This window comes from Tachysurus vachellii, chromosome 20 (assembly GCF_030014155.1).
Source record: "Tachysurus vachellii isolate PV-2020 chromosome 20, HZAU_Pvac_v1, whole genome shotgun sequence".
NCBI lineage: Eukaryota > Metazoa > Chordata > Actinopteri > Siluriformes > Bagridae > Tachysurus > Tachysurus vachellii.
Genome location: NC_083479.1, coordinates 3,694,295 through 3,713,340, shown reverse-complemented (window position 1 = coordinate 3,713,340; position 19,046 = coordinate 3,694,295). Strand labels below are relative to the sequence as shown.

At 38.7% G+C, this 19,046-nt stretch overlaps 1 protein-coding gene across 3 annotated transcripts; it reads right to left on the bottom strand.

Moving 5' to 3' along the window:
- Nucleotides 1-1,585: 1,585 nt before the first annotated feature.
- Nucleotides 1,586-17,633, bottom strand: opn4xa (opsin 4xa). 3 transcript variants are annotated; one of them, XM_060896492.1, is made up of 11 exons: nucleotides 16,382-17,633; nucleotides 10,595-10,753; nucleotides 7,230-7,369; nucleotides 6,746-6,879; nucleotides 6,311-6,514; nucleotides 5,776-5,947; nucleotides 5,133-5,294; nucleotides 4,221-4,328; nucleotides 3,934-4,108; nucleotides 2,068-2,145; nucleotides 1,586-1,933 (listed from the first exon to the last, which is right to left on the bottom strand). In XM_060896492.1, the coding sequence occupies exons 3-11, from the start codon at nucleotides 7,355-7,357 to the stop codon at nucleotides 1,778-1,780; spliced, it is 1,317 nt and encodes a 438-aa protein (XP_060752475.1). In that variant the 5' UTR covers nucleotides 7,358-7,369; nucleotides 10,595-10,753; nucleotides 16,382-17,633; the 3' UTR covers nucleotides 1,586-1,777. The 3 variants fall into 3 exon arrangements, with proteins under 3 accessions (XP_060752475.1, XP_060752473.1, XP_060752474.1); XM_060896490.1 differs by having other exon boundaries at nucleotides 2,068-2,148; nucleotides 16,382-17,632; XM_060896491.1 differs by having other exon boundaries at nucleotides 2,068-2,148; nucleotides 7,230-7,366; nucleotides 16,382-17,632.
- Nucleotides 17,634-19,046: the final 1,413 nt, after the last annotated feature.

The window sequence follows — 19,046 nt, the reverse complement described above, 5'->3', positions numbered from 1 at the left end:
AATCACATAATCAGATATTACAAACATCATACAGGTGTGAACACAAGAGTGTCAAGAGAAAAGAGAAGTGTGTTTGGTGTAAAAAAAAAATCCATATTGTTACACCCTTGAACAAATTTCTTGTCTTTCAGTTTCCCTTACTTGCTCCTAGAAGAGAATAAGGGGATTGGAGATGGAGACTGCCAGAGACAAAGATCCCAGAATTTGACCAGTTTTATGTGCTGTCCATTGTTTGTTATATGATCGACTAAGATATTCTAGCAATATTAGAGATTGCATGGACACAGTAGGGCTGCCATTTGATAGGGGAGCAGAGAAATTATCAGGAAATTATAAAAGAAGCTTTGTTTTGGTTAGAAATAGGAAACGTCTTTTCTTCAGCAAACTATTTTTTTAAAATTGTGTTAAAACCATTATATTATATATATATATATATATATATATATATATATATATATATATATATATATACATATATACGTATATACATATATATATAAATAAAAGCCTCTTAATGTTTAATGTTACTGCCTTCTGAAGACAATTTAGGAATAAAATCAACTTTAATTTTCAAAGTCTTCTTAATATTTTGGAATTTGTCTTGCGAAAAGTCTTGTGTTCTTTAAATATGTAGATTAATATGGTTTAAGGACATGAAATAATTAACAGCGGGGGCACGGTGGCTTAGTGGTTAGCACGTTCGCCTCACACCTCCAGGGTTGGGGGTTCGATTCCCGCCTCCGCCTTGTGTGTGTGGAGTTTGCATGTTCTCCCAGTGCCTCGGGGGTTTCCTCCGGGTACTCCGGTTTCCTCCCCCGGTCCAAAGACATGCATGGTAGGTTGATTGGCATCTCTGGAAAATTGTCCGTAGTGTGTGATTGCGTGAGTGAATGAGAGTGTGTGTGTGTGCGCCCTGCGATGGGTTGGCACTCCGTCCAGGGTGTATCCTGCCTTGATGCCCGATGACGCCTGAGATAGGCACAGGCTCCCCGTGACCCGAGGTAGTTCGGATAAGCGGTAGAAGATGAATGAATGAATGAATGAATGAATGAATAATTAACAGCAAAAAAAATAATAATAATCAGTAAGTATAAAAATAATTAAAAAATTAAAAATAATTAAAAATAAGACAAGACAAAACAAGGTCACAAAAAAAGCGATCTCATATATGGATTCTCTGTCCTTCTGAAAGAGTATAAGAATATTGCCATACTATACATGTTTTTGTTGTTTAGTCCAAATTGATTTCCAACATTTCCATCATTGCATTTCTATTCAACAAAAATGTAATTCTAATGGTGTATATGTGTAGTGAGAGATGATTCAAAATGTTACCAAACACACTGGGTGTAACTTGGGATGCTTCAACACTGACAGTAAAAGACTATTAACTACATGTGAACGCATGGTACAGATATGTTCTCTACAGAAATTGTGCATACGTGTATTAGAGTAATTGAAGATGGTACGATGTGCTCTCACACAGAGACCTGATTTGAATTAGTAGAATTAGAGAGAAGTAGAGATACAGAGAGGTTTGTTTTTTAATGAAGGTGAAGAATCTCCAGAGACTTTAAGGAAACTATTGGGGACAGTTTCTGCTCTTCCGTCAGCAGGTTGGTTCTGCCAATCCTCCAATTCTTCACCTTCAACTAGCTTGTATCCTCAGACAGGTCGTTCCATCTGTGACCTGACGACTGATTGACTGCTGATGATATCTGGCATACCTGTGTTCTTATAAATGTCTTTGTGAAGGTCTTCAACAGCTCTTGTGATGTTAAGAGGACACAATCTGTTCCTCCTGCACATTATCTTCCTTGTGATCCTCTCCTGGTCTCATCATGAGAAGGGGAATGGTGGCCAGGTTTGCTGAACCAGACACCACACCTCGGTCACAGATGCTTAGCGAGACTCCTTCTGGAAAGGCGGCCGGCTGTGTTGGATAAATATATTGATTATTCTCTGTTATCTGTTTCTGGTATCCAAAGACTTTAAATCAAATCAGTGTTTGGACAAAACTGGATAGAATGGCCCATTCATTTAGACTAACTGGAAGCAAAACATTACCTTCTCTTGAACCAGGTAGTCCTTGAACTTGACTTCCTGCTTCTCAATGAGCTGGTTAGCTGTCCTGAACAATGGAGCCTGCTGGGTAAACAGATCCAACATTACATCATTACAAAGATTCAGAACAACTATCTGTAGATAGTATATTGAAAAAAAATTTAAAAAGAATCTGGCCCTAAATTACGGTGGCCGGGAAGTGCAAAACAAATGAACAAATCTGAAAACAAATGAACAAATCTGAAAACAAATGAACAAATCCGAAAACACTAACAAATCCCAAAACAAATTAACAAATCCCAAAACAAATTAACAAATCCCAAAACACATTAACAAGTCAGACAACCCGGGAAGCGGTTGGTATAGTTTGTGATTGGACAAGACACCTGTCACTCAAGGTATACATGAAGTTCAACAGTCTGCCGCAGGGAAAAGTTGGAATGGATGGATGGAATGGATTACTGTGGATTAATTCTGTTATTTTCTTATATTTAAACGGAGAACTTTACACATTACACATAAGATTCCATACCTGTATATCTTGAGTGACAGGTGTCTTGTCCAATGATCGGTAAGTTTCCATTCAAAAACAATACACTACCGTTTCCGGGTTGTCTGACTTGTCATTGTGTTTTCGGATTTGTTAATTTGTTTTGCACTTCCCGGCCACCGTACTAAATGCACTCTATTTATAAGATCTGCAAATACAGTCTACTCTCACATGGTGAGAACGTTGGATTCAGTGATAAGGATCTAGTAGGCAACGTTTTTGTACAATTCACAAACAACTCAGGTCAGTTTTATTTGCTCTACCAGTCTGTGATGGTGAAAGAGAATTTCAGTTTGCTTCAGACTAGACCACTCTAGAGGAGCCAGCTGAGGTGGTTTGGTCCACCTTACAACCTTACAATGGTTTACTGATGTTGGGTTATTATCTGACACTTTCCATGAAACCAAGACTCCAGATCAGACCCAGTGGGACCCACTGGAGAGATTACATCTTACAGTTGGTCTGGGAACGTCAAAAGATGAGGATAGTCTGTCGCTATGACCCCCACCAAGAAATATTTTATTATTTGTATTTAGAAAATGCTTTTTTTTTTGATTGATTTTATTTTATTTTTTTCCAGTTTCCAAAAGTACTGTGGAACAACAGGTCACATTGTCACCTCACACCTCCAGCTCACAGCCCCCAGTTCAGTCCTGAGCTTCAGTTACTGTCTGAATTGAGTTTCTCTGCATGTTTCCTCATAGTCTTCCAGTTTCCTATCACCTTCAACAACATTCCATTAGAAAGACTGACTAAAATAAATTTCTTGTCAGTGTGAATGAATGATGCACTTAGACGGACTGGTGTCCCATCCAGGGTGTATTCCTGCCTCATCCCCAGTAGGATACTGGATTCTTGTTAAAACTGTTTAAAGTGCTTACTAAAATTAAACAAGTTAATAAATCTCTGAGAACATTCTCATTTGCAGTCAAAAACCAAGTGCTTGGAGCAAGTGCTATCAAAGTTTCACTAGATTGGGGTCTTCAATCTTATCCACAAGTTCACTTTAGCCTCCCATTAACTATGTAACGTGCCTCCAATTTGGCTGCACACTGGCCCTGAATAAGACTGAAGTCCCCGTGCTGATAAAAGAGGTTAACTTTAAACAAGCTACTTGATTGATTATCTGTTTTTCTATTACATGGCTACTGGGGTAACTAACATTTTTGCTGCTTGTTGCAATGTTACTGCCGAACACGGTCAATAATTAATTACAGTCCTGAATTATAGAATCAGACAACCTTGAGTCTATTCAAAAGAAACCAGACAATGAAAATGAAGAACCAAATGTAAAATGATTAAATCATTATGGAACTCACTGTGGGTCCAGTAAACACTGAAGACACTGAGAGGAAATCTGTCCTTGAACCTGATGATTGCATGCTGAGCACCAAATTCCTTAATGAAAAATCACTGTCTGAACCGGGGACACACTGCTTACGAGGAGGCTTGTTCAAGAAGTGCAGACACGGTACCTTCTCAGCTAGAGTGTCTCTGGAACATTCAAGCATTAAAGAGCAGGATTGACAGAAAGAAGACCAAGAATGCAGTTTGTACTTTACTGTACCGTTTCCAAGCTGAGATGTGTGAAGAAGTGGATAGGAACCTGTATTTGGAGTGGATTATGGCGTAGATGAAAGGATTATAAATGGCAGAAGCTTTGGCAATGACTGCAGGCACTGCTTTGGAATACGGCGTCAGGATGTTGCTGTAACTGAAACGTAGAAAATGTCAAATGGCAATTATTTTCTTTAGCTGTGAAATTCTATAATGTTCTAATTCTATAATGTTGCTAATATTTCTATAGTAGCAACTGATTCACAGGGAAATGCATTGTGGATGCTCCACATAATCTAAACCCAATTACGTTCAGCGTCCAGTGCCACCAAGTTTTATGCTACTGAAAGTTCTACTGGGTAACAAAATAAAATGTAAATTCTTTTCTAGCGTAAATGAATGGTGTATTAGTTGCACTGTTAAGCTTCTATGGTTCTTGACGAGTGCTTGATCAAGACCCTCAACTCTAAACTGCTGTATTGTGAACTAGATAAAAATCATCATCCAGCTGAACAAAAAAAATGAACTGAACTAGTCAGCCTTGGATGAGACATACTGTAAATGATCGATTCACCCACAGATAACTCTGACACCATTAGAATTGCCTATTTCTAAGACACTTTGCTATGAAAGGGTAGTTTTAGTGCCCGAAGGTTTAAATATTAGATTCAAGCAACAACTGGACACCTGAGCTTTCTTTAAATACCAAGCATTAAACCTGTTCCTGATTCTAACAGATTATTTGCAACGTTTACTGCTTAATTTTAGCACAGTGACAAATCGATGTAAGCTTTTCTGCCTGACTGTGCCTGTGGTCATTGTTGCGCGTCAACTCACATCACATCGTTTTGACATTTCTGTGTGTAAACAGTGTGTAAGAAAGCACGAAAGTTCTTCAAAGAACAATAGGGAACTCTGTGTATTGAATTTCAGCAAAAAAAAAAAAGATATCTGTAGCTACCCTGCCCAGGCGATGAGAGTAACGCAGGCGTAGGGTGACCAGGACAGCACATAAACGACAATGACCACAAAGGCAACCTTCGCCAGTTTCCACTCTCTTGTTATTGATTGCTGTTGGCCCAGTGTGGTGTTCCTCATCTGTGTGCCCATGCTCTGTAGATCTCTGAAAACATAAAACGAAGCTTTTTCACTGTAACCGTAATCCGTCATGAACGTAATTAAATTCGACCGTGTGTATGTACGCATCAGCGTCCAGAACTACGCATCTGATACCAAGAATGCCGCATGAATCCATCATGACCCCATACCACCACTCACAACCCCACATTTCTATGTAATATTACATAAATAAGTAAATACTTCAACTTTATATGGTTATTCTACAACATTGTTGAATTATTTCAGAAGGAAAAGATCACAGGTCTACATTAATGCACTGATTCTAATATGTCTTTGTTTCTATAGTAACACCTCACATGCACACGTAGATTTACACACACCTCACATACAACTTTCAGGAATAAACATTCGCTTTAAATAGTGTTTTTTTTTTTTAACAGTTTTTGGTTGTAAACCAGTTTAAGACCCTACTGTATGAGCCCTAATGCAAAAAAGAATGAGGTTGGTGCTTTCTATATATTTACCTGCTTGCGTTACGAATAGCTAGAAACATGAAGACATAGCAGAAGGATATGATGCCCAAGGGGACAAAAAAGACCAAGCAGCACAGCATGAGTGTGTAGCTTTTGTTAGCTGGAGTTGCTGTGACATAGTCCCAGGTGCAAGAAGTCATGAGGCCTTCTGGGATATAGGAGCCTGTCAATAAGAAAACACAAATGGTTATAAAAATAAAATAAAAAAAATTATATGCTAGGGCCTTTATAGGCACTGGATCTCAAAACCAATTTGATAGATTTTCGAGCAACGGGTTAGACAACTTACACCACCATGAACAACGGATCAAATGAAGGAATTCTGATTGGAAGAAACGTGTTGATTTTTCCAATAGAATTTCAGAGAATTTTAGAATCTATGCCACATACTGTATGAGTAAAGTGGCATAATCTGGCTTATTTGTCAGGTGCATACTACTTGTATTGATATGAGATCTACAGACGACGGCAAATGAAACTTGAACCACAAATACAAGTGTGAATCGAAATGGCTGGCAAAACTTACTCCATCCAAGTAAAGGTGCTGAACTCCAGGCCAGCGAGTAAACCCACACTAGCAGGATGCTAATAAGTGTCCGGCGTTTAGAATTCCACCTGATAGCCTGCAGGGGCTTGGTGATTACTATGTAGCGGTCGATGGAAATGGCCACCAGGTTAATCATGGAAGTGATGCCAAACAAAGCACCACAGAAGGCATAGATCTTACACCCTAAACAGGAAAGCAATACAGAATCACTTCTGAGAGTTTAAGAGATTTCCTTCTGAGAGTGTGGAATGTTCATTAAAATGGTTTAATAGAAAACATGATTTTTTTTTTTTTTTACAATGTTTAGTGAATGTTATACACGTTTCATGACCTTTAACAGATAAATGATGGAAAAAGGATGTTTCAAGCATGTGGTGTTCAATGAATTCACATATTAATCCATAAGTACACTACCTGTTTTTCCAAACACCCACTCCTTATACAAACTACTGACAAAAAAGATGGGTGACTGAGTGCTGGCCATGAGGAAGTCACTCACAGCCAGGTTGACAATGAAGTAGTTGGGTGGAGAGCGTAGTTTTTTGTTACTGGAAGGTAAAATGGAAATATATGTAGCTGATGATAATGAACTGGCTTTGTTAAGAATCATCGCATTGCACATAACATTTATAATAAATATATAATGAATATATATAATTAATAGATCAAAACTCAACAAAAGTTGTTAATTTGGCTGATTTTGTGTAACTTAGAAACTTTACAGGCTTAAAGCTCCACCCACGTGCCACTATCACATCATGTCTTATATCTCTGAAAAGCTTGTTTACTGATATACTGATAGTGTACAATGTGCATTTAAAACAGTTTGAGGTACATAACTAGACCACTGAGGTTCCTGACAGGACAGGACAGGACAAGACAAGACAAGACAACCTACCAGAAGAACGCGTACATAACCAGTGCGTTCCCGATGACCCCCACAGTCCCGATGACTGCCACGAAGGCGGCCACGATGTAGTGAGCGTGGTCTGGAACATCCACCTTTCTGTAGAAACCACGATCCATGTCAACGTTCTGCTGTAACAACAGATACAGATGGCAGACAATCTATCACCAGTGCTTTCAATCAGAAGAATACTGCTCCATGCTCCCTTTCTAGCTTCACCTGCACTCTCTCTCTCTCTCTCTCTCACTCTGTGAATAAATCCCCACCCTCTCTCTCTCTCTCTCTCTCTCTCTCTCTCTCTCTCGCTCTCCAGTTATATAAGGCTACAAGTAAACACTAGACGTTACATATGATGTTAACCAATGGCTTGGAATCAATTCAACCCAAGCAGTTATACAATTGTTTGAGATTTTCCACTTTATAAACACATTTAAACAATAGGATGCAAGTACATATGAATGCATACAAATAAAGAACACATCCTTCGTTTACTTCGTGCTGTGTCTCCCTGCCAAGCACTGGGATAAATCAATAACACTTAAAGGCTTTCATTCAGAGCAGCCAAAACATCTTGCAACAAGTAGAAGCCATCATGTTGTTGCTCTTAGCAAAATTAGGTGATGGTGTGGCAGGTTGGAACATCAACAACATCTGTATTCGATCATTAGAGATGCAGCTGAATTGTAGGTGAGACTCTAGAAGTGAATAAGTTCATTCAAACCAGTCTTTGCCAGTGAATTGCTGATATGTTTTTATTTATTTATGAACATCTGTATTTTTATGCCAATGAGGCTAAACATGGATACATCTGGCTGTTGACATTTACAATCAGTGTAGACATTTTTACTTGGATCCTCTTCTTCCATCGTTTACTGATTGCCTTCACCATCTTTAGCAAACAATAAAAGAAAAGAATTTCTTAGATCTTCACTGGCTGGCTTAAGAGGTCTTCTCTTCCTTGAAGTAATGTACTAATCAAAACTGCCTATGTTATCACTATTATCATTACTTGTTGGCTTCCACCATAAGACATAGTCATATCTCCAGCCAGGAGCAATCGAAAATCAAAATGCTGAAGCGTTTCCTTTTTAGGTTTCCCAAATGCATAACAGTATGTACTTAAAAATGGAGCACTGGGTGAACCGTCCGTTTTTTTTTTTTTGCAGCTTCATATCACGTAGTAGTTGTTTATGTAGATACAGAGCTTGAACCCACCCATGATGTTATTATACTCGTCACATCACATTCAGCTTTCTTGGAGTTCTATCCCCACACACATTGGAGGACATAAGAATAAGGACTTGGACTTGTTGTCCAGACAGTCTGTCACACCAATCTGTGAAAATATTCTGATGATCATTTGAAAATAAGGGAGTGCTCCTCTCAGGAACAGCCTCTGCCATGTAAACAACTCCAATCCATCAAATTCCCAGGTGCTGTTCTTTCAAACATACAAACAATACATAGGAAGCAAGAAGTGGAAAAACAGTAAAGAATCGGGACTCGAGGAACGAAGGAACGAAGGGTAGCAAGCATATAATACAAAGGTAATAAATAACATAAATTCATCTACTGTGAAGATCCATACTTTGTGTTGTACAAGTAATGTGCTGTTGTAAAAGACAACACAGGTAAATCACCTCAGGTGTACCCAGGTTACACCAGTGGAATCTTGTCAGAGAATCAACATTTAACTCTTGTCTCCTGCAATGCTGAATTAACACAAATGGTCACATATGGCTACAAACCAAAAATAAATAAATAAACAAATACTGCAATCTACCAAATAATAAAAAAAGCATTATATAACATGTATTATAAAAGCACATAATGTGAGTGTACGAACCTAATTCTGTAGCTTGCAATATAAATAAGACTTAGTTATTAATAAGAACCAACACCATTTGTTTTGTCAGTTACACAAATTCCCTTCAGGTTAATTACTTTCTTAAATCCTGACCATGTGACGTCTCGCTTAACCTTTCAGTCATTAAACACACAGAAATACATTCGTTAAAACCGGACATGGGTGACAAAATTAATGATTGTAAGGAGGTGCTTAAGCAGAAAGTATGATGATTAAAATGATGCTCATGTTCCCTCTGCGGAATGAACGGGATTTAATTTGTTTAATGCGTAACAGCCATATGGTCACATGTACAGTGCTTGGAAAGAGGGAAGGAAAAAAAGGTCACTGAATAAAGCCTATATATCATGTATGTCCATATACATTGTCCAGAAAAGCAGTATCTTGTGTACATATATTGTACATAAAGTGGTACACTGTATAAATGTGGACATAATGTAGCAGAGCAGGATGATCTCTTGGGTGAAATAAAATATAAAGTAAAAAAAAAAATGTATTATAAAGCCAAGTTTATCTGTTTATAGTTTAACAGATTCAACTGTTAATCTGCAGAGAAAGTTAGATACTATGACTACTTGCGTTATAGTAGCTATAAACGGCTGTTCTCCCACCAGCCTCTCGATTTTGGTGACACAATAGGTATGATGTCCATGTTACGGACAGTCCTGGAGACTCTATACTACAGCTTTATTTCTGACTGGTGCAGAATTTTGACCCTGGTGGCTCCTTCCTGTTAAAAACTGTTATTGGGTTCACATCTGCTTTACATCGCCCTGTGTAACGGGTTAAATATTCGAACAAACAACATTTAACCCGAACCTTTGAATTACAGCCGACACTGCTGTCTAATCAGCAGCTTCTGACCAGTTAGAATCGAGTTGGAACCTGCTGGAAAACACCATATTAATCAGCTACTATTAATCATTCGAACTCGAACTTTTATTGGTTAATCCATCACAAAGTAAAGATATCTCTTCCCTGCATGAAGATGTCTGTTTTCCCTTTGTGCCCATGTCAAAAGTCTGAGTTTTTCAGTTTTCCTGAAGAATGGAGACGTAAATACGTTTTTGTGTGTGATCATCTGCCGTAGTGATTGAAATGGAAAGCAGGAAATAAGCCTCAAGAGCAGATCTGGAGCTAAACCTCTTACACATTGAATCCTATTACACGTGACGGGACGTGTGATTTCGTGTCATTTTATTTTATACACATCAGAAGTACAGAGTGGGAGAGAAATCTATGGCATTAGGAATCCTCTTGTCATCCTCGGAGTATTACAGAAACGAGATGGGTGTATATAATGACACGAGAATTCTTTTCATGTGTGATTGAACTTATTGAACATTAGCCTGGATCAGTAGGTGTTTTTAGAATATGCAGATATAAAAAATATATAAAAAAATCAACACCACAGGAATTTGCTGAAGACTACAATATTTTCTAACTGTTAAACAACTAAAAATAGGAAAAGAAATCAAACACAACATACCTGGCTGTTATGTAGTTATACAGCAGCGGTAGCTCAGTGGTTAGATGTTAGAGCGATGATCAGAAAGTCAGGAGTTCAAATCTCAGCACGGCCACTGCTGGGCCCCCAAGGAAGGCCCTTGAACTTCAACTGCTCTTACAGTAAGTCACTGCTATACAGCTAAATAATATAAAAGTATACAAAAATAATTGACACTGAGGTGAAATTAATAGATTTTTGAGGTCTGATGTGTTATTCAGCTTTTACACCACAGCACAATTGCAAAGATTATAATGCTTAATAAAAGGCACGACTCTCTCGGTCTGTCTCTCTCTCTCTGTCTGTGTCTTTCTCTTTCTCTGCTCCTAAATACATTCCAATGCAAAACACTGTGTCTGTTACAAAGCTCTGACACCTTCCTTAAATATTAAATAACTTCACCTCTCCTAACTTCACCACATTTATTTATTCATTCATTCATTCATTCATCTTCTACCGCTTATCCGAACTACCTCGGGTCACGGGGAGCCTCAGGCGTCATCGGGCAGCAAGGCAGGATACACCCTGGACGGAGTGCCAACCCATCGCAGGGCACACACAGACACACTCATTCACTCACGCAATCATACACTACGGACAATTTTCCAGAGATGCCAACCAACCTACCATGCATGTCTTTGGACCGGGGGAGGAAACCGGAGTACCCGGAGGAAACCCCCAAGGCACGGGGAGAACATGCAAACTCCACACACAAAAGGCGGAGGCGGGAATCGAACCCTGACCCTGGAGGCGAACGTGCTAACCACTAAACCACTATTTATAGATTACACCAAGCATCTGTGATTCAAGTTGGTACGCATGAACTCGTAATTTGAAACAGAAAAATATCCGTATTATAATGAGCTCATTAATTCTACATCTTGTTTAAGTCATCCAAGCACCTGTGAAAGATCTGTTACTACAGAAACGTATTAGAATATAAAGGTGAGATTTGCCTCGCATGGCCCGTTATCCATGGTGGATTACATCACATAGCAATATTCTGAATAGTGACATCACAACATGTCATTAAGTATTTAATTCATGTATTTATGTCATGTCTGGACCTTATTTAACGGTTCCAGAGCACTGGCTTCTTTGAAAGAAAAATCAATCAATTTTCTGCTAGAATATCTGTAGAGGAAGAATTCATAAACTCGCAGGTCAAACTGGTGTCTGAAGATCATCGTCATCTCCCCTTTGACCAGCTGATTCATCATCCCTTTCAAATAAGCAGTGATGTGTGACAGAGTACAAGTGTGTTCACACAGATAAAAGCTTTCTGACTGTACCAGCTCAGGCTTTAAATACACAGCTGACCCTCTCTGCTCCCTGACCAACACACTCATGATTGAAGGCAATCTGAAAGCGCTAAAAAAATAAAGGCCTTTAAAGTGCTCCAGGGCCGGTGTTAAAGAAAATACTGCTCGCAAGTCCAAATCAATAAAGTCACCCTTTAGAAGCTGTGATTTACGTCACTTTTATAGGATTTTGGTCTGGATTTTTGGTATTTCTTTTACCCCCTTTTGAAAGTTTTCATATATTTCTGCAATATTAATTTGTGTTCTCATCACTGTATGGCACAAACAAACAAACAAACTAACAAATAAATATATGATTGTTGATTTTGTTGTAAATAATAATAATAATAATAATAATAATAATAATAATACTGTATTTTAAAACAAAAAAAATTCCAAATCAATTAAAAAAAATCTACATAATAACTTAACTTAATATTAATAACTAAACTTTCATTAAAAAATATTTCTGCAAACAGCAAACTATTTGTAATCAGTCTTTCAGAAATATTTACGATATTTTCCCTCAATTTATTTAAGAACGCAGCTTGGCAATGATCACCAGCTGATCTCCTAAAGGTCGTCTCTATCTGTCACATACAACACAAAAACAAGCGCATGTTTGTTTCGCAGAGAAGAAACAAGACAAGAAGCTATTTCAAGAGGAAAATTGGAACACATTCAATATGAAAAGAAGCATTTACTGCTCTCTGTTGACAAATATTTCTCCATGCTGGTTAACCCCCTAAAGCACAATTTAATTTCCTGACTGAAGAAGCGTGATTTAAGAGACAAAACACTACGAACACCCAGGCTCTCAGTGGATCAGATCAGAAGCTTTCTTAGTAAAAATCAGCGTTATTGCATTACTTCATACTCGTCACATAAGTCTATCACTCAGGATCCCATACGTAAAGGTTTACCATGGGACAAAACAATAATGTTCCTTAAAGCTGCAGAATGGACATGTAAAAAGAGCTATAGATGTAAATATAGATATAACTACTGTAAATGTGCAGCATCATACAGGAAAACAGCTAACACCATTAACACAAATTGATATGCATTGTGATTTTAACAACAGATATTCTCACAATGCAGCTTTAAAGAAATCAGCACATGGAGACATTGGTTAGGAAAAAGTCTCTGAGTGACACATGAGCAGCAGTGTAATGACAAAAATGTATTATTATTAAAAAAACAAACAACATTTTTATAAAAGCTCACCATCACCATCAGTCTTCACTGCTTTTTGTCCTGAGCTTCAGCACAACTCATCATCTCGTGGCAAAGCAGCTCCCATGAAAGGTGGAGCTTCATCTGCACTTGTGACAAGAGCAGCTGAGGTTTCGACTGCCTCCAAGAGCTGCAGCCATCCGTACACACACACATATTTAACGGCATATTTACTGATGATCTCAGCCAAGAATGTTATACTGTCTTGTGAATTCAGAGATCAGAATTATAAAGCTGATGATGTTGATGAAGGGGGGCACGGTGGCTTAGTGGTTAGCACGTTCGCCTCACACCTCCAGGGTCGGGGTTCGATTCCCACCTCCACCTTGTGTGTGTGGAGTTTGCATGTTCTCCCAGTGCCTCGGGGGTTTCCTCTGGGTACTCCGGTTTCCTCCCCCGGTCCAAAGACATGCATGGTAGGTTGATTGGCATCTCTGGAAAATTGTCCGTAGTGTGTGAGTGTGTGAGTGAATGAGAGTGTGTGTGTGCCCTGCGATGGGTTGGCACTCCATCCAGGGTGTATCCTGCCTTGATGCCCGATGACGCCTGAGATAGGCACAGGCTCCCCGTGACCCGAGGTAGTTCGGATAAGCGGTAGAAGATGAATGAATGAATGATGTTGATGAAGAAGCCTGGATACAGTACTGTGATGAGTCTGATGGATGATGGAGGATGTGGTATAACATCATATCGGTTGTGTTCTTGATTAGATAATTATTAAGTTAAAGCTTTCCATATTTTCTTCCTTTACTATGAACCTTAAAAAAAAACCGTGTAAAATGCAAACAAGTCTTGGAACAAACAGGAAATGAAAACCTTGCATGAAGCTGGGCTTCTTCTTTCAAAAAATATTACAGATAGTATGTTTAATTCTCTTAAGTATACAATTCAATTTAGATTTTTTCTTATATCGTCTAATAAAGTATTATTTTTGCATTATTGTTTTCATTATTGAGAAAGTATTGAAATGGAATACTCTTAACTCTATTTTTCAAGGAATAAAAAATATTTAAAAATCTTATTTATTCTTTTTCTTTTTTAATTTAATACATTTTTATTTAGACCTTCAAAGTATTTATTACAAACCACGAAAGTCTCTTCTTCTCTTATTCAGTCACTGACTGTGTGCTACACATCAATAGAACGGGTTAATTTAGCATCAGATGACGTATTGGCAAATTCTGGCAAAAATTGGTTAAATACAGGATTTATTATTTTTTTTTACCTTTAATTCATTAACAAACATTAATCAGACACGTGACCAGAGAATAGATGTAAAATGGTAAAGTGGCTTTTAAAAAAAATTACTCTTTTAGACAAGTAGTAAAAGTTGGACTACCAATCAGTAGGAAAATACAACAAATATCACTGCCCCATTAGTCTCTCGATCAAAATCAAGTGCTACCACCAGGGGGCACTATCACATAATTTGCTTTAACCTCCTTTTACAAGTCTTATGTCACAATTCATGGTAAAGTAATCTAAAATTATCTAGAGTGTTCTGTTTAGGTAATTTTGGCAAATGCGGATCGTATATGCTTAAAAATATAAAACGAGGGATTTAAACAGCACAAACGATGAAGCCTGAGGATGATGAGGAAACGGCACCTTGTCCGTTCACATGTACGACACAATGGCGTCTGCGTTCACACTTCAACCACTTAGTAACAGACTGCTAATAACAGCGTCATTTAAAGCTACTAGTTTGTAATTTTAGTAAATTTTTGTGGCCAAAACAAACCAGTGCTATAAATACACATTATATAATATGATCTGCTGTATTCCAGCCTTCAAAATCAGAGCAATATGAGGATATTAGCCTACAGGGAGTAAGGGTCAAAGGTTAAAGGTGATAACACACGCAACACACAATCCCGGTCTGGGTGATCACTGACGGCTGACCCACACACAGGTTACACCACAGGACATGACCTCGTGTCAGTCATCCTCCATTAAACACAGAGGCTCTAATACCACTTTGGAGGCCTGAGGTTGTAACAGTCTCCTTAAACACAGAGTCAACCTTCAAGGTGAGACCGAGCGAGGAAAGAGATCGCAGCGAAAGGATGAAGAAATGGAGGGTTTTGGTTACATAGAACCGGGGGGGTTTAAAAAAAACAACCTAGCATAGGAAGTACAAGAGAGTTTACTGCTTTCATGTGAAGAGTTTTGTTTATTATAAGAGTATAATAAGTTATCATGTGGTACTTGTGGACGTTGCAGAACTCATGTGGTGTGTAACCAGTAACGTGAGTGTAACGTGGTCAGGTTTTCTGTACAGTCTCCGGTGTCTTTGTGCTTTGTAACAGAGGTAAAGCTAAAGGATTTTAAAATGACATCGCTGATTTTTCCATAAAACTGCACATCAATGTTTATTCCTTACTTATTCTATACGTATATGTTGATTAAAGCTTCTGTTGACTTTACATATTGCCCTGAAACCTACAGCAGGATAAAGTGCTTAGTGAAAATAAATGAATGAAAGATTGATGATGTAGTCATGGATACGTGTGTATACGTCATTAAGGGATAAGACATTGTTCTTGTTTTACATGATCTGCTCGGTTATTTTCACGAACAACATACTTCTTAGTTCTTCTTCAAAAATGATGCGTGTCATATTGTTAAACAAGCTTCATTTATCAGACGATGCAAAAGTTTCCGCTGCCTGCGTCTGGCACACCTGTAGACTGAAAGGTCATAAATCATAGCTAGCAAGTGTGCGAGCTTCTAATTTGGTTCTTTGAAAGCCTAACGTAGTTTCCTGAAATGAGCCACGGTCGTAGCTCAAACACGGAGTACGAGCCGAGTGCAATTACTCTGACATCTTTAATAACACAGTTCACAATGTCAGCTGTAACATTTACTGTTCACTGTTGTTTCACTACTATAAAAACACCACCTAATTTTTATTTATTTATTCATTTTAATCATGTTCACTGCCCAATTATTACCTCAATTAGCCTGTTAAATTCCCACAAATAACCAGACATGACTGCAAACATTAATAAATATCCCCAAATCCCCTCTTTAGAAGCTTCTAGTCCTCCCAAATAATTTAACAGAATTAAATGTAGTAAAAATTAAAACTGGAGATCAAGAGAAACGTACAAAACATCACTGTGATCAGTTGTTTTAGTAAAACATGCCAATGACGATAAGTAAGGAGTAATAATAAATAACAAATTTAATAAATCCAGACATTTGACTGACTGTAAATTGTAAAACCTACCTTCTCTTCCTCTTCCCTCCGGTCGCTCGTTTTATACAGGCTTGGATCGTTCACATTGCCTCCTTTGTCAGTTGCTTTGATTTATTTTCTATGAGAAAGTAACATGTAGAGTGAACAGCAAGCGGTAACCGACAGACCCGTAGGAGAACATCAACTGTAGTAAAGACCATCAGTACTGAATACTTACCAGCTCACTGCTGTAATACAGATTAAAGTCTCTGATTAACGTATTGATTATTCTGACAGATACAGGAAGATAAGACAAAATGAGGGGTGTTAATGCTGTTGAAATTCTTTTCTAACATTAAATATAAAAAAGACATCCCATTCAATTATAAAGTTACATTTCAGTGCATGACAAATTCAGGGAACTTGGAGACAGACCAGAGCTGATAACGTGTGCTTTAGTGATTGTTGGAGTGAAGCGGAAGCTGAGAGGTTCATAAGAACATATTAACCGTGTTCAGGTCATGACATTTTTTTGTTTCCATAACAAATTTGAAAATGGGTTAAGGTTGGGAATGTAGACACAAACGCATGCCCCTGTGATTCTGTGCAGGAAAGAAAATAATAAAATAATAACAAATTTTTAATGCTGGACTTGTCTCTTGTTCGTTCAGACAATTCAATCCAGGGAGGATTGAGTGTAAGGCAGGAAATCTACACACTTAGTTTCCTGTTTCCTCCTTTAAATCTGTGCAGTCAGTGTAACTGTTGAAACTAGAATATTTACACACAAATTCAGCAGTAAGACAGAAGTGAAAAGAAATGTGATGTGTGTCCTGCAGCTTTCATTCATAAGTCATTCCTACAGAAATCAGCAATAATACACGAGCGTCATAGTAAAAAAAACTGTATATAAAGCTCTTTGAGACAGGAACAACCAGTGAGCCCCGTCACCTCTCCTTCCCCGATCCAGACTCACGCATTTCTGTTTTTATCTCTGTGGTCGAATTTCTAAACAAGTCTTCCACATTTCTTTCTGAGGTATTCGTGTCTACACGACCGGAGATGAAGCTTTCAGGCGGAGACGCTGCGAGACAGATTTGCCGTAGATGAATGGGATATTTTTTAGATCCTGAAGCTTTGTATTCGTGGCTCCGGGCTACTTGAATGCATTCCATGTCTCTTCCCCAAAAACGACTCCAAAACATGACCCTCACTGAACCCTGACTTTCACACGAACCCAGAGGTCGACCGCATGCTATTTCCATTTCACCCAAACCTGCAGCCCACACACACACACACACACACACACACACACACACACAGTTACACTATATTACTGCATATTCTTTAAATTACTCTGATCTTTTTTTTCCATTTACATTAAAAGGCTTCAGTCTCTAACTCACACCTCATATTTGATATATTTCACATTAAATCTGCAAACTCACTGCCATCCTGTGGACACACAGGAAAAGCACCATGACCACAGCCTGGAGAAACAGCGCTGGCGGTCCTGAGTACGCCTCCACAGCTGCAAATAATATTGTCTCTGTGCACGTTTCTATCTCTGGCTCCTCCGGGACCGGCACACATACACACGAGTTTCTACCTGGAGTAGAACGAGCTTTGATCTTACACCACTTGTGGGGATAGTGGGGGCTGATGGTCCACTTTACCTCACCGCCTCTGTAAAAAATTCCAGCTTCCATTAAAACCCAAAGCTACAGGCAAAACACAAAGACCGCACGTTTTATCTGTCTAGAAACGTGGATCAACTTCCCTAAATAATGTGTGTTGGGCATCTGTCTTAATGAATTTCATGACTAAGGAGGTAAACTGATATCATGTACAGTGTCCTGCATAAGTACAGTATTCACCCCCCTTGAACCTTCCACCGTTTTGTAGTGGACCCTGGCACTGTAATGAGCTTCATCAGTGCTGTATGTCATGAAGATGCACAAAATAGATGACAATATTGTGCAGTAGAAAAAGTGTCGATTTATCCTACAGAGACTGCAGGTTTGAATCCTGATAATAAAAAGATGCAGTTCATAAAGTTGGCCTCACGTGTTAGCCATCACCGTCTCTGGTTGGTTGCGGTCATGTGATAAAGGAGAGATGGCTGGTGGGTGGGAATCAGCCCAGACCAACTTCAGGGGGAAAAAAGTATTCAACCCCATTTCTGAAAAACTACTAAATTAGTTCTGGTAACAACCAGTTGCCATCAGAAGTCACACAATTCCATGAGAAGGTTCTGGATTTGGTTATATTGACTTTGGAGCAGTATTCAATCTATTATTTAAAAAAGTACACAATCATGGCAGATCACAAAAACCTGTGTTTAATATTCAATTATTAATACAGGGACTGAAATATAGGCCACCTGACAGAGAGCCGTGAGATTACCTGTGGCCCAGCGAGCAGGCGTGGTGCTATTTGATAAGCTTTATCTTTATTATTCCCAAAATACCCATTAATATAAACCCGCCACTGACTCCCTTATGGTTCACTTTATTATTGTGATAATTTTTTGCTATTATCTGTCAGCCCCATGCCAAAATATTGGATGGTTCAACCTGGTCTACGCTGCCTCCGAGGCTCTGAAATCGGATGACACACCAAAGGCCAAGCGAGTAAAGGCAGCCTAGCTAGGACATGTGTCACCAACGGGGCCCTTCATGCGGTCTCTCGCCTTTTTCTGCGTGTTGCCCTCCAG